General features: G+C 41.9%; 1 protein-coding gene across 1 annotated transcript in view; it reads left to right on the top strand.

Annotated features, from left to right (window-relative positions):
- Positions 1-16551, top strand: part of TPRG1 (tumor protein p63 regulated 1) — an 83128-nt gene that overhangs the window by 18037 nt on the left and 48540 nt on the right. Inside the window, exons 2-4 of the mRNA XM_018576394.1 lie at positions 2022-2221; positions 7807-7898; positions 15869-16045. Of these exons, the coding sequence (XP_018431896.1) occupies positions 2036-2221; positions 7807-7898; positions 15869-16045 (455 nt within the window). The 5' untranslated portion in view covers positions 2022-2035. The remainder of the gene's footprint in view (positions 1-2021; positions 2222-7806; positions 7899-15868; positions 16046-16551) is intronic.

The following is a 16551-nucleotide window of genomic DNA, read 5'->3' as shown; positions in this document are numbered from 1 at the left end:
GCATAATGCTGACATCTATTGCTCCAAATAGTTTTACAAACTTGACTGAGTTAAACTCAAGAGAAGTTAACTGGGAAGTATAAACAACTTTTCTGCTTCCCTGAGCACCGTTTCCTGCTTAGTTGTTCCTGGGCTTAGTAGCGTTTAGTTGCGATTATATGCGCTCGCACACACGTTTAACTGCGTAAAATCCGGCAAAACGGTCCCAGGACGCAGAAGATTCCTGCGTGTGTAAACTCATCAAGACCAAATGCACCTCGTTATTGCTTAGTAAAGCATTACATGCTTCCAGATGCATTTAGAAATGATTTCCAAACGCACCTGGACTCATGTATTTTCATTGCAGTGTGCATTAGTCCTTAGCAAGACCAAGCTGATACCGACCATCCCCATTGTTTTTGGAGCCTGCTGCCCACCCTTACCCCTACCAGTGGCAGCAGGGTGTCTAATCTGTACAGGCTGGGCATTTGTAACAAGGGTTTCCACTATAAACAACTACCTCTTTACAGCATATTGATTCCTGAGGGCTTGCTCACACCAATTGCGTTGCGTTCCAGAGAGGGAGCTGCTGGAACGCACTGCAATCGCTCAAAAACGTCCCCCTTTGTTTTGGGGTTGGAGGGGGCCTGGAAGTTCATTTTGCAGTGGAACGGAACGCAAGCAATGTTTTGCCACGCGTCCGTTCGCGATGCAGAGCAGGGGGCGTGGCTGCGCTGCCATTGACTTCAATGTACTTCCATTCCCCCTGACGCCCCAAAACGAAGGGGGCAGTTTTGTGAGCGATTGCGGTGCGTTCCAGCTGCTCCTGATCTTGAACGCACCGCAATTGGTGTGAAAAAGCCCTAAAAAGCAGCGTAACATTTATAAATAAAAGCATCTATCCTGTCAATAAAATGATGCATGTTTAATCTGAGAGCAGACAATGAGGACATTTCAATTCGTTTCCATTTATTTTTCAGTGCAATGTTTTTAATTTGCTTTTATCCAGCCTTCATTTCTACAACACAATGTTGCTGCTTTATGTTTTGTTTCTTTCCTCGCTTTTTCTGTGTATTTAACGGGGTTGTTTATTTTTTGCCAGTAAATCGGACACAGATCTGATCTGTGGACAGAGTACTGCGCCACACAGAAACCATTCATTACATTGGACTGCTGCTATTTGTTGATATGATTAAGAAGGATTTGTTTATTTCTATTGTACTAATTTTCTTTGAAATCCTTGTCATTTTCAAAAGCAAAGTGAAGAGCCCAGCATGATATACAAATAAAAAGGAAGATAAAGCTACCTGCAGTTGTGCATGCGTTTAGAAAAAATCATTACACAAACCCTGAAGTTCCCATTGGGCTTTGGTCTGTGTCTGTATATGTGCTATAAAGAGGCTTGTTCTTCTTCTTTTTTTTTTTCCTTAAAAAAACATCCCAGAAAAACAGTAATCCGTAATTAGCTGAAACATTTCAGTGACTCGAAGGACACTTGATATTGGCTTTTACACATGTTTGCTTACTCATTAGCTCTACACTTCCTAATTACCCTTAAGATGCTCCGAATGGTTGCCTTGCCAGCAAAAATCAATTGTAACAAAAAAAAAAAGCCCAAATTAACTTTTGCTAAGTGGTCTGCCAGGGAAGAGCTGAATGACCAGAAGAGGGCCAAAATGTCTTGCTTTCCAAAGATGGTTGGCGGATGTACTCCTACTTCTAACCTCCTTTAAAGGAGAACTATGGGGTCAGTGTTTTTCCCCATAGTTCTCCTTAGGGTAACGGGAGGACACAAACTAGCGTCCTCCCGTTACCCTAAGCTCAGTATAGCTCAGTATACCGCGAGTCTCCCGATCTACTGAGCCGACCTGTGACAGTCTCATTGTCACAGGTCGGCTAGAACTATGAGGTGAGTGAAAAGCACTCACCTCATAGTTCTCCTTTTAACTGCAACTAAAATGGCTTACACGGACTTAAACGCACAGTGACTTCTACTGTGAAGTTAATATTACTCCTTTTTAACAACATTTCTCTTGTATCTCCTCAGGTTTCCACTATGGCCCAGGCTCCTGCAGGTGATGAATTTCGCCCAGTGGAATTGGGAAAGCAAGAGCCTTCTGCACCTTCTGTCACTCAGGATTCAGGGAGAAAACCAGGACAAGAGCAAAAAGAGCAGCCGCCGAATGCTGACACTGGTCTAGCCAACCAACAGTTTCTCCTGAGAAAGTTCTTTGTTGCCAGGGTAAAAAAAAACGTTCCTATAGTGCACTGAGCAATAGGATGCTTCGAGAAAGAATGGGGAGAATAAGCATTAGATATAACATGTGGCCTGCAAGAATGTACACCATAAAAATGAGGGTATCATTTTGCATCATCTTATATAGTCCTTGTGATTACTTTTGTGACAGAATATGGACACCGGCATTGCAAAAGCAGATATAATACGTCTAATTATTGACGTACATGCAAAAAGGTAGCATAGCACACTTAGTGTGACGTTTCGGGGTCACACAGGATCTCCTTCATCAGGCAGAACAAGTCCGCTCTTTTTCTGCCTGATGAAGGGGATCCTGTGTGACCCCAAAACGTCGCACTAAGTGTGCTATGCTACCTTTTTGCATGTACGTCAATAATTAGACGTATTATATCTGCTTTTGGAGTGCCTATGTCCATATTCTGTTGCATCACTGTGACGGTGGCCATCCGTCGAATACCGAGCACCCATGTTATTCTAATAGATATGCTATTACAATTGTAGCTATGAAGGGTAGAATAGACTATACAAGCTGCAACAAAGGCTAGGTTCATACCTTTCTGCCTGCATTTTCATATGTTCTACTTTTTTTTTGTCTCCCCAATGAAAAGCAAATAATATATAAAGGTTGCCATGCACTTAAACACATGAAAATGGATGTTGCTGTACATGCATTTTTTTGCGATGTCATTGAAGTGAACGGAGCTAAAAAGGCACATGTTCTATTTTTCCCATTCTTTTTGCACACCGTACTAGAATTGACCATATGATTAAAAGTGCTGCAAAAGCCCCCGACAGCGCACTAACAAGCTTGTTTCAAAGTGTAAAGCTCTCTTTGACTGCATGATCAAATAACATTGAAGGGTCCCTGCACAGTCCTGAAACATTGTTTTCCTATGTGATCATGAAGAAGGCTTTGCACTATGAAACACGATTGTCAATCCTCTTGTTATAACAGTGCAGCACTCCATAAATCTATAATGATGACAAGAAAATCTAAAAGTGGAAAGGAAAAAATACAAAGCGTTATGAAAATAAAACACAAAACCATAAAAAAGTGAAAAAATACATTTCAGCCCCTAATTTTTTTTTAATGGTAAATATGTTTCTGTTGACAAAGAGGAATTACCAGTGCCTGATGGCAGAGAATCAACTGTGGTCACTGGTTCTCACAATGTTTGGAAGTGATTGGAATTGAGTGGAAGTCAATTTCGAGTTGAAGTATAAATAAAGGCAAAACTTTTTTTTTTAGATTGGTATGGAGTGATGAGGGGTAAGAATCACTGTCAAGCTTTTTATTGCTCCAAAATTTTGAGTTGCCACCACAATAGGAATAGTGGTGAAATCTTCCAATTAACCCATTAACTTTCAGGTGTGTTTCCAGAGTGTTGGCTAAATAACTATGGCCAGCAGGGATGCATTGAATTTCATTACCTCCCCTTTCAATTACTTCCTGTGCCTTCTTTATGACCACAGAATGTAAATACGTGACACATGGATGTAAATTAAAATGGGTATCTGCACAGTCTCTCCCATCCTATGGAACTCTTTACCCCAACCTGTCCGACTATCTCTCACTCGGACTGCCTTTAGGCGTTCCCTAAAGACTCATCTCTTCAGGGAAGCCTATCCTACCTCAACCTAAGGCCCCGTTCCCACTGCGCGATATGCAAATCGTGCGTTTGTTGCGCGATTTGCATATTGCGCGACATCGCGAGATTTGCCGCGCGATGTCGCGTTCAAGCTTGCATTGAGCAAGCTTGAATCGCGGCTAAATCCGCTCAAAAAAGGGTCCTGCTGTAGCGACACGCGACAGCAGGACCCTTTGCCCCATTGGATTGCATTGGAGCGCGGTAATTTGCCGCGATATCGCGGGAATTACCGTGCGATAAATCGCTCAATGTGAACGGGGTCTTACTGCTCAACCATCACGTTCTCAAACAATTCATCCCCACACAGCTACAACCTCATGTATCACTTCCCCCTCCCTTTTAGATTGTAAGCCCTCAGGGGCAGGGCCCTTCTTACCATCTTGTCTTGAATTGTATTGTGATTGTAATGTCTTCCTTATATTGTAATGCGCTGTACAAACTGTTGGCGCTATATAAATCCTATATAATAATATGCAGTGCATGTATATGGGAGAAGGTGTTGAAGATAAATAGATGAACATTTGAAAGCACAATCTCATTATAATTAACTCTGAATTGTTTAATCATTGCTGGCTTACATTAGAAAGACATGTATTTTGAAATTAAATGAGTGGCCACTAGTTGCTCCCCTAAAGTTTGTCTGTCCAAGGCTAGGACCTAACTGACTAATCTAAAAATACAGTGACAATATTTTAGTAATACCTGTCCACATTTTGACTCTGTACATATCCTGGTCTCTCTGAATGCAGTCTAGCAGTGCTTTCTGGCACTTTCAGCTTCCATGAAATCTCAAGAGACTTTGTTAAATGACTTTGTTTGAATAATGCTTGGCCTATGAGCACATAAAGCCATGCTGCCCTCATTATGCAAATATTTAGCCAGCAGTGAGGGACAACTTGTTCCTGTCTGTCTCATAAGTCATATCCTGCTAGAATAATTATATAGACCATTGCAAAGTGCATTTGTATGTTATATTGAAGCAGCTTGTTACTGAATTTGTTTCCTAACTCAGAGGCCAACAATGCATAAGGCGATCTTTATTTACAATTCCATGACTTTCAGTCACATGATAGTTCTAAAAATACCCAGTGCAAATATCGGATTATTTTTTTTTTAACAGCATTTGTTTGAAATACACTACCTCTAACAATTGAGGAAATATTTTGAACGCTCTTGAAAGTGTTAGTAGTTGCTTTATACTTTATTATGGATTTAAGAATAATTGTTGTTTGATTCGTCCCCTCGCTTTTTTTGTTCTTGCAAATGTGTGACATTTAGGGGTACATATAGAAACGATTTGCAGAGCTATTCGTCCTGGGCAACTCCGTGAGCCTTTTGTTGTGTGAGAACGGAGGAAAAATTAACATTCTTAGTATATTTACTTTTCAAGTTGAAGGTAATAGTAGGAAAACAAACATTGTGGCCACTAGATGGAGCTGTGGAGCATAGGGAATAAGTGTTTATTTTCTTTGCTCCTTCGCACCATCTAGTGGCCACAATGCTGTATTTTTCTGCTATTACATTCTATTAGGAAATAAAATGTACTATAAATATTTGTTTTCCTTCATTCTTAAAGAAAGAGCATTCATGGAATATCGCAGGACATATGGCCCTGTGAATTGTTTATAAGTGCATCCCATCAAAAAAGAGGTTTCAATTAGGGATGCACCGATACTTTTCAGATACCAGTGCCGATACTTGGCATTTTTACGAGAACTAACAGGGTTGCAGCTGGGACTGGGCTCTGGCACTCCACCACTGTCCTGAAATCATTAGTCTGTATTGTTTTAGAAAAACTGTCACATGACAATAAACAAAAATGTATCAGTACTTGTATCTGTGAGCACTTGGACAAGTATCAGTACTTGTACTTGAAAAAATGGTATCGGTGCATCACTTATACACTGAGTGGCAAGATTATTATGACGACCCCATCAGTACTTTGTTGGGCCACGAGATGCCTCCACGAGATGACTTTGTTGGGCCGCCTCGTGACTCCACGAGATGTTGAAAGGTGATGCAAGGAATCTGACACTACACTGTTGCCCTTCTGTTGTCTTGTACCAGTCTTGCCCTCTCCGTTCTGCCCTAACATTGACTAGTCGCTGGCGGCCACAATTCGCACGTTCAGACCCAGATTTCCGGCTGACAGTCCAGTCTTTATACACTTTAACAACAGCTGCTCTTGAACATTTAACGAATTCTGCTGTTTTGCTGATACTCGCTCCATGGCTCCGAGCGCCAACAATCATCCCACGTTCAAAGGCTGTTAAATCGCGTTGTTTACCCATATCTTCAGAAAAAAGGGTCCTTTCTTCTGGGTGACATGGTGACCTCAGAAGAAGGGACCCTGCGTGGCCCGAAACGTTGGGCTGTTTGACGCATGTGACGATTTAATAAAAAGTGCTTTACTTCTTGTACATATCATCAAGTGCTGGTGACTTCTATTATTGATGTGTTAAAACACATTGCCTCATACCTCAGTGCAAGTTATGTTATGCATATGCTAAAACATGTGCCATGGTGTCAACAATGCAGATATTCCATTGCACTCCTAATTGGTATTATTATTATTATACAAGATTTATATAGCGTCAACAGTTTGCACTGCGCATCACAAAATGGAGGGCGACAGTACAGTTACAATACAATTTCAATAAAGGAGAGTTAGGAGGGCACTGCTCATAAGAGCCTACAATCTATTGGGTGGGGCAAGTGATACAAAAGGTAATTTGTGTGGGATGAACTGATGGAAGAAGTAAAAGGATAATTATAATGTCGAGGTGGGATAGGCTTCCCTGGAGAGATGAGTTTTGAAGAATCGCCTAAAGGTGGACAGAGCAGGAGATAAGCAGACAGATTGGGGTAGGGAGTTCCAAAAGATTGGAGAGGCTCTGGAGAAAACCTGGGGGCAAGCATGGGAGGAGGTGACAAGGGAGCTAGAGAGCAGGAGGTCTTGAGAGGACGGTTTGAGTGATATTTTGAGATGAGACTGGGGATGTAGCCATTGGCAGACTGGTGGATGGCTTTGTATGTTATTGTTAGTATTTTGAATATTATTCCTTTTGGCAAGTGGGAGCCAGTGCAGTGATTGGCATGGAGTGGCGGAGGACACCGAACGGTTGGTAAGGTGGATGAGTCTGGCAGCAGCATTCATTATAGACTGAAGGAGGATAGCCTGTATAGCGGTAGGCCAACAAGTAAGGGGGGACACGGAGAGGAGGAAATATATGCTCAGTTTTGGACAGGTTGAGTTGGAGTGGTGTTACATCCATGATGATATGTCAGTGAGTAGATTAGTGGTGTATGAGGAAACAGAAGGGGGGAGCTGAGGAGTGGAGAGATGGATTCGGGTGACGTCACTGTTGGCTCTTGGTGGGTCCTGAAGTGACAAGTGGATGGCGGAGCCAAATTTAACATAGAGAGTAAGTTACCGTCATTCTGAAATCTTCATAAAGACCCCTTATATTGATGTCGATTGTGAAATCACAGGGAAAAATCGTCGTTTTGGGACTACGCAGGGCCCCTTTATCAGGCAATGTGATGATGGTGTGAAGCAACCCTCCAAGCACCATAGCAAAATTTAAAAAATACCATTTAGTAGACACTAAGAGTGCTCACCTGGCTGAGTCCTGTGCTGTCTGTTGTGCTTTTCCTATAGAAATACAGCTATTTGTTTGCAAACTAACCATATAGCATAACCCTAATATACAATTTTGGATGATAATATCCCTGGCTTGGCCATTCTCTGGAAAATGCCTAAAAGAATGCTGATCCACACTTAACCCTGGTAAAACAGGCAGATAGATTTGGGGAAGAAGGATTAGATGACTGCAAAAAAAAGAAAAGAAAATAACGTTAACTATTTTTGTATTTTACATACTAAACGCCATTCACTTTTTCAACATCTTCCTCTTTCAGCCAGGAGCGTTTGATCAGGCGCTTGAAGATTTAACCAATCAGATCTTATCGAAAGAGAAGGAGACTGTTAGCAGTGCGTGGCTACTAGCAGAGTAAGGATAAAACTGTAACAATGTTTGACCATTTTCATTATGTATTTTCCAGCAATAAAGTAAAATGCCGTTGTAGATTAGTGAGCCTCGGGACCGTTCCTCTATGTTGCATCCACATAAAGTGCTCATTTTTGTTTGTTACTGACAATTTATTTGCAGTAAATGGTCTGTCACAGTGAGCATTCTGTGCCAGCTCTGCATTGGCACTCAAATTGTGTTTTCTACTTGTTTCTAGTTAAACATATCCCCAGTAGGTTGCTGCTGAAGAAACAAAATGACAAAAACATTGAGCCACCCTGGATGACACCTTATTTTAGAATAGGCATACGTTTTGTAATTAATGCACTGAGCAGGTGGCAGGGAACAGCTTGTTGAAGGATGCCATGTACAAGATATAGCTACTGTCTAGGGAAGCATTTTAATTTCCTTTTAAAGAGACATGCAGCATCAAATTCTCAGTAAGGATTGATTACTAAATGCAAGTTTTGTAGGGGTCTGCTCAGCGGCTTTTTAATTTTGTGATTGTGATCACGTTCACATTCTGATTTTGTTTTAAGATGATGGGATAAAATTGTCACTGGAACCTGTTGCAAAAGGATTCCATTCTGGAAATGTACATAGCAAGGGTATAGCCAAAGTAGACCGTTCCAATAAACATTTAAGTATACGTCAACCTTCATTTTAAATGGTTGGGAGCTACTTTCCTTTCAATGCACTTAGCAAGTGCACTTAGTCCTCTTCAGAAAGACCAATTTCTCTTTCTTTCTGACCACAATAGGCATGGATGCAGAACCATCCTAGTGTGGTCAGTTTGCATCTCTCCTTCCTACTTGAGAGCAGCATGATGTCATACTGGCGCTTGGCATGCCTGTACTCCCTTAGTCAGGCAGCTGCTGAAATACCACCCGTCCAGCCCTGCATAGTTTGAGGGGCAGTGGCTCGGATATGTGATGTCAGCGGAAGCTGACATCTGTCAAAAGAAGTCTCCACCCCAACCCCTGGAGGCCCGCAGAGACAGTCATGTGACCAGAAAAAAAGGTATTTATAATTATTTTTATTTATAACATGGCCCTCCATAGTACTATCTTACATGGTTTAAACATTTTGACAGCAAAGGGTCCCCAGCAGAAAGCACCTTTTAACACTTATTCACAAGCAAACAAAACAGCACTGTGTACTTCCACTGAATATTAGACTTAATTTGTATCAGGGTCACACTATCATACCCGTCCTGGGCCACCATCCTGCCTGTGTGGGCTTAATCGTATAGATCTCTCATTCACACGCATAGGCAGCTCAGCTCCTGATATTTCGCTTTCTCCCCATTCAGACCTTACAAGTTTCGAATGGAAAGGGGAGGGGTCGTTGCGTGCAGGAATAAATATTCTAATCTGTATAAAAGTCATTTCATAATAAAGCAGAACTCCATGAGAAATTCAAAAGCTTGGGATATCTGTTTGAGATTCCCTTGGATGCCTCACTTCCTTCAGTCTGCAAGGAACAGCAGGACACTGCTGAAGTAATTCCCCTGCTCTTTCTCCCAGCAGGCAAGCTCTCTGCGTTAGATTGATTGCATCATACAATTAAATAGTCTAACTGGCTTACAATGCTTTCCCTCTTACTCAAATCTAGTGTTCAGGGTATTATAGTGAGCAAATTTAAAGGCAAATATCATGTTTATGAACTTGTAGAGTTTCAAGTACTTTGTTTTTCCTGAATACATTATGCCAGCATGCTAGGAATTTACGGTAGCTGGAGGGCTTTACTTCCATTTCAGTACATGATTAGTTGATCTCGTGTCCTTTTCCTTTATGATAGTTGTGTGTCCTAGCTACGAGTCACTGCTGTATCTGAATCACAACTGGCTGGTGCATGAAAGCAGAAAAGGGAAAACAAGGGTCAGGTGTTTGCTCCCTATTCAACATTTTTGCTTTTCTGGAATATTTAGAGACAAATCTTTGCGGAAAAAAATCAATAGGAAGGAAAGTGCTTATCCATACCAACAAATCAGCTTTTAGCTGTCAGTGCCGTCTCTCTTGGCAGAATGTTTATAATAAAGCCTGTTCAAAAAAAATATTAGACCACATCTAAAGGTTGCCATAACACCTAAGATTTTATAGTTCCATGTTGATTTTTTTTGCATGCCTCATTCCTTAAAGGAGAACTATGAGGTGAGTGAAAATCACTCATCCTCATAGTTTGAGCCGACGTGTGACGATGAAGCTGTCACACGTCGGCTCAATAGATAGGGAAGTGAGCAAACGCATATCGTCGCTTGCTCACTTCTCGATCATCTCCCTGCAGAGAGCCATGACTCTCAATCACCACTCCCCGCAGGGATTCCCTCCTTCCCCGCTCCGATCCTCCAGCGCTGACTGGCATAACAAACGGGGGAGGGGGCCGGCACAGCTGGCTTTGCCTCTAGATAGGCAGAGCCAGCTGTCATTCACGCAGCTTGGTGGATCTCGACAGTATTGTTGAGATCCGTCCAGGCAGCGGCTGTCTCAGTACACCTGTAGCTCGTGACATACTGAGCTGTGGGTCACGGGAGGACGCTAGTATATGTCCTCCCGTGACCCTTAAAGCGATATTAAACCCTCCTTTTAAAAAAAAAAAAATATTTACAATAGGGATGCCCACCTTTTGCCTGAGGCTGTTGTTCTTTTAATTCCCCGTTTTCAAGTGGGTCCCTGCAGCGTTCTTTCCCCGCCCTTGTACGATTGGGTGCTTTGTACTGGAATGCAGAGAATGCATTAAGGTAAAAAAAACGCCCAGACCTTAATACTACTTTAAGAGAACTATGGGGAAAAACACTTACCATAGATTTGCTAAGGTGATTAAAAGAGAACTGTGGGGTAAGTATAACATTCACTTGTACTGGCCACAAAGGTATTTTTAAATTGAAGCCAAAACCTTTTTTAGTGGAGAAGGATTAAAACACTTGTCAGGTTTGTATTGCTGTCTGTGTCCCCATTAGGGTGATTCACCCTATTAGTCCTGGTGACCATTATCACTTAAAGTGAAAGAAAACTTCAAATTTTGGGTTATCATAAGAACAGGAATAGATGCTCTGGTGACTCTGCCAACCGTCCGGGATTTCCCTGGGTTTAGAGGGATTGCCTCTGACCCATTTGGGAAATATTCTCAATGGGTCAAAGATGGCACAAAGAAAAAAAATGACAGGAGTTATAACCCCCCCTTTTAATCTATCCAAAACTTAAAAAAAGAGGTTTTGGCTTTAGTTCTACTTTAATATTTTTTTTCCCCCTGATTTGACATAACTTGCTGTCCATTTGCCATAACTGTGCCTCTACAGCCCTAGCTGCTCTATGTGCCACTTCTGTAGTGCAGGTTAGACTATGAAAGCCAGTGATACTCCTAGAGAGAAGCATAGGGTCTTGTCACACAGACCAGTTGAAGGTATAACACATAATACATGTTATTGTGACTGAACTGCTCTGGTTTTTAAAGTCAGCTGCTTCTGTCCTACTTGCATATCTAAATTTGTTTAAAAAAGTAATTTCTGCACGCTGCACCTATTCTGTATTCTCCATACCTAACTGCTCTAGTTTATTAGATGGTTAATGTGTGGCCAGCAGTAATAACATATCATTTCTGTTACTTTTCACAGAAATAATTTGTGTTCTAGCAAAAGCTTCTCGGTATGTTTTTAGTGCTCCGTGCTGATTTAATACTCAAATTTTGTGTGGGTTTCATACATTTTCATGCCTAGTTGAAAACCTACTTGCATCATATTTTTTTTTCCTCTTATTTTCACATTCTCTGGGGCTGTCAGAATCTTTCTAAATGAAGACAGCTATTCACGGAAACTTGTGAGGTTTTACAGTTTTGTTCATAATCCAGATGGGAGATATTTTTTAACAAGGTTTCAAAGTGAATAATCACCATAACGTCAAATTAAAATGTTGGCATGATATTTGCTGGCATAGATTTGCTATATGCTGCCACCTAGAGGATAAGCACTAGAATGCACATACGTGTATGATATTACATGTAAAACTCTAGGCCTCATCTATTCACTCAGCAATCAGCTGTATGCTTTTTTTTTTGGGTCATATTTTAACCAGTGCTAAAGAATAACCCTCAAAAACATTCATTGTTCCTGTAGCAATTTAATACATTGTGAAAAGACAAGTGAAATACAAATAACACAAATGACATTCTTTGAGATACGTGAATAATTTAGTTGGAGTTCAGAAGGTGGAATTAGGGCTAGATAAATAGAATTGCATTATCCCAAATTCCCAAATATTATCGCTGGGCTGTGTGGGCTTTCAGGTGGCTGTGTGGGCAATATGCTAGGGGGATATGCTGGGCGACATGGTGGGCTGTGCGGGTCCTGGTTGGTCTCGGCCAGCAGCGAGCAGGAGGAGATTTGCTGCCGCTGCTGTAAGCAGGCACTGCGATTCAGTTGGACTTCAGCAGCCGTCCTGTGAAGCGAGGTGCCTGTTTACAGCATCGGCTTCAGTTTAGTATCGAGGCATTTTCACGAAGTACTCATGAAAATGCCCAGTATCGGCAACGATATCAATAACTGTACCAGCATCAGTGCATTCCTAGTCTTCACTAAACTATTATACAGGTCTGCCTATACAAAGTAGGTCTAGAGGCACTCGCAGGTCTTGCAGCAGAGATAAGTCAAAGCCTCAGAATTTTATTGTTAATATTTTGATGGTGCTCAGTACATCTTTATCAAGACACAGGCCTACCTAGATACTGTTGTGCTCATAAGTTTACATACCCTGGCAGAATTTATGATTTCCTGGCCATTTACCAGAGAATATGAATGATTACTCATGGGTAGTGGGTCACTCATGGGTAGTGTTTGGCTGAAGCGATTTATTATCAAAACTGTGTTTACTCTTTTCCAATCATAATGACATCAGAAACTACCCAAATGACCCTGATCAAAAGTTTACATACCCTGGTCATTTTGGCCTGATAACATGCACACAGGTTGACACAGAGGGGTGTGAATGGCTATTAAAGGGAACATCCTCACCTGTGTTCTGTTTGCATGTAATCAGTGTGTGTGTATAAAAGGCCAATGAGTTTCTGGCCTCCTGACAGACCCTTGCATGCTTCATCCAGTGCTGCACTGACGTGTCTGGATTCTGAGTCATGGGGAAAGCAAAAGAATTGTCAAAGGACCTGTGGGAAAAGGTAGTTGAACTGTATAGAACAGGAAAGGGATATAAAAAGATATCCAAGGATGTATGTAAATTGTCCACCAGTATCTTTTGATAACGCCGAACACCCCCGCCGCTTCATGAAGGGGTTAAGGTGCCCATACACTGTACGATTCTCATACGAGAATCGCGAGAAACCCTGCGATCATACGAGAATCGTACAGTGTATGGAAGGCGTGCTACCGTTTCTACTGTACGGTCGCACGTCTTCCGTCGAACAAGCAGGCTTGAAAACCCGCCGAGAATCGTACGACCTGGGACAAAGCTCATTTAAAATTATCTGTCACAAAGTGGAAAACTTTTCTCTGGTCAGACAAATCAAAATTTGACATTATTTTAAAAGGCAACCATGGGCCTTTTGGACTAAAGAGGAGAAGGACCTTCTGGCTTATCTGCGCTCAGTACAAAAAGCCTGTATCTTTGATGATATGGGGGTGCATTAGTGAGTATGGAATGGGCAGCTTGCACATCCTGCCTGCAGTCCAGACCTTTCACCAATTGAAAATAATTAGTTCATCTTGAAACAAAAAATACAACAAAGAAGACCCAGGACTGTTGAGCAATTAGAGTCCTATATCGGGCAAGAATGGGACAACATTCTTCTCCCAAAACCCCAGCAACTGGTCTCAGTTCCCTGACGTTTACAGAGTGTTGTTCAAAGAAAAGGGGATTCTGCACCGTGGTAAACATTGCCCTGTCCCAACTTTTTTGATACGTGTTGCTGGCATCAATTTCAAAATTACCTTATTTTCTTGTTAAAATGGTCATTTTATTCAGTTTAAACATTTGATATGTTTCCTATTTTCTATTGTGAATAAAATCTGGGTTTATGAGATTTACAAATCATTGCATTCTGTTTTTATGTAGATTTTACACAGCGTTCCAACTTTTTTGAAATTGGGGACGTATATGGCCAGGGCTTGAAAAATCTGCTCGTCTGTAACGAGAGGATGGTGGAGCCCGACGAGCAGCTTCCCGGCCGGCCGATGTAATTACACGGCCGGCCGGGAGCTTTACAGTCAAGCGATCGAGCGTCTCAAGAGACGCTCAATCACTTGTATCAGCAGCTGTCACTGCCGTTGTGACAGGCACGCCTCTGTGACAGGAGATCAAAGGGAGTTCAGTACACGAACTCCCTTTGATCTCCTCTCAGTCCCCGAATGCAGGAAGTGATGTATATTACATCACTTCCTGCATTCAGTGTCACTCTCCAGCTAGAGAAGCTGATGAAGCCGATCTCTGCTTCATCAGCTTCTCTGGAGGTCCTTGGGTGACATTAGGGGTCTTGGAGACCCCTGATGTCTCCATAAAGAGCACCTGTCATGTAAATTGGCTATCCCATAGGGAGCTTCTTAGCCCCCCATGTAATAGCAATAAACGTGTGTGTAAAAAAAAAAAAAGTAATACAAAAATGAAAGATTCATTAAAAAAAATAAAGAAGCATAACATTTATTTTTTTAAACATTTTTTTTTTAAGTCCCCGCCCCCGACATACACACGCATATATGCGACAGGTGCGCCTACATGCCGCACATGTTGCATATTGCCGCAATCATTTTAGAGCCATTAAGGCCGGGTTCACACCTGGGCATTTTACAGCGCTGATTGACGCGCTGTAAAACGCCCAGCAAATGAAATCCCATTATTTCCTATGGACATGGTTCTCACTTGGGCGTATTTCAGCGTGTCGGAACGAGCTGAAAAACGCCCTACACCCAAAGAAGTACAGGAGCTTCTTTGGGGCGTATTTCGGCGCATATCCATTAGGATACAGCCGGATAGCCCTCGTAAACGCACGTTTGACGTTTTGAGTGCTGCAAATCACGGTTAAAACATGCACCCCAAAACGCGCGTCATACACGCATATTTTGAACGCCTAGGTGGAAACCCAGCCTAAAAAAGAACTATGAGGAGTGCTTTTCACTCACCTCATAGTTCTAGCCGACCTGTGACAATGAGACTGTCACAGGTCGGCTCAGTAGATCGGGAGGTGAGCGAACACATACCGGCGTTCGCTCACATCTCGATCCTGTCACGGCTCTCTGCCGTGACAGGGGAGGAGCTGGATTCCCTCCGCTCCGATCCGCCAGCGCTGACTGGCGGAACGGATGGGGGAGGGGCAGGTACAGCTGGCTCTGCCTCTAGATAGGCAGAGCCAGCTGTCACTCACGCAGCTGGGCGGATCCAGACATAATTGTCGTGATCCGCTTCAGCTGCGGCGTCTCAGTATACCGCGAGCAGCAGCTCCCTATATACTGAGCTTAGGGTGACGGGAGGACGCTAGTTTGTGTCCTCCCGTTACCCTAAGGAGAACTATGGGGAAAATCCCTAACCCCATAGTTCTCCTTTAATCACTGATAACACTAAACTGATGAACAGTAAAAGCGTTTTAATCGTCGCCTATGGGCGTTTTTTTTTTTCCGATTTTTGCTGGCGCACGCAATTTTAATGCTTGACATGTTTGGTGTCTATTTACCCGACGTGACCCCGTCTTTTATGTTTTACTAAACATATGGGTAAGAATAAATGTTTTATAACATAACGTAGGGAAACTTTTTTTGTTTTTTTTCTACATTTATGGTACTTTTTTTTATTATATAGTAAAAAACAAAATACCCCCCTTTTGCAGGACGAATGGCCGTGATTTTATTTTTATAAATATACAGCTTGTATTGTGTTTTTACATAGAGGCAGTTTCTGTAAATATGTGTTATATGTATTGATATAAGTTTTTGATTTTTATTTTCTCTTCTATTGTAGAATTGATCACTGGAACAATGAGAAAGAACGAGTTGTACTAATAGCAGATGATAATCTTTTTATCTGCAAGTATGACTTCATCATGCTATGCTGCCAGCAGATTCACAAAGTTCCTCTCAACTACATAGACCGGATATGTAGTGGCGCTTTCACCTTTCCAGAGAAGTCTCTAGACAAGTAAGAATTTTTTTTTTCTATACATTTAAAGTGTACAGGCTAACTCCAGCCATTTTTAGCTTGTGCCCTTGCAGAGATTTCTCATAACTTCCTGTGCTGACAGGAAGCAAGGGGAAATCTTTCCAATAGGGACAAAGATGGTAATAAAAATCTGACGTAGGCTCTAACCCTTTTCTGTTCTATTCAAGATGAAAAAAGTGGATTGAGTTGGGCTTTAATAGAGCAGATAATTTTACCTTTAGTTGTATGCAATCCACATACAGATTTCAGAAAGCTGCTCACATGTGGGTTGGAGGGTTATTAAAGCTGAACTCCAGGCACACACATTTGAATATATTCAGTAACTGCAAAGGGTATACATCCCCTATATGCAGCAAATACCTTTGCAAACCCAGTTAAGACCTTATAAGTAGCAGTGACTTCATCACTATACTATACATAAACTGTGCAGAGCTGTGGGAGGGACCCAGCAGGCCCCACCTAATACAAGCTGGCTGCAGAAAACT

Source organism: Nanorana parkeri, unplaced genomic scaffold (assembly GCF_000935625.1).
Source record: "Nanorana parkeri isolate BGI_ZX_2015 unplaced genomic scaffold, ASM93562v1 scaffold66, whole genome shotgun sequence".
Classification (NCBI taxonomy): domain Eukaryota; kingdom Metazoa; phylum Chordata; class Amphibia; order Anura; family Dicroglossidae; genus Nanorana; species Nanorana parkeri.
This window is presented reverse-complemented; position numbering and strand designations above follow the sequence as displayed.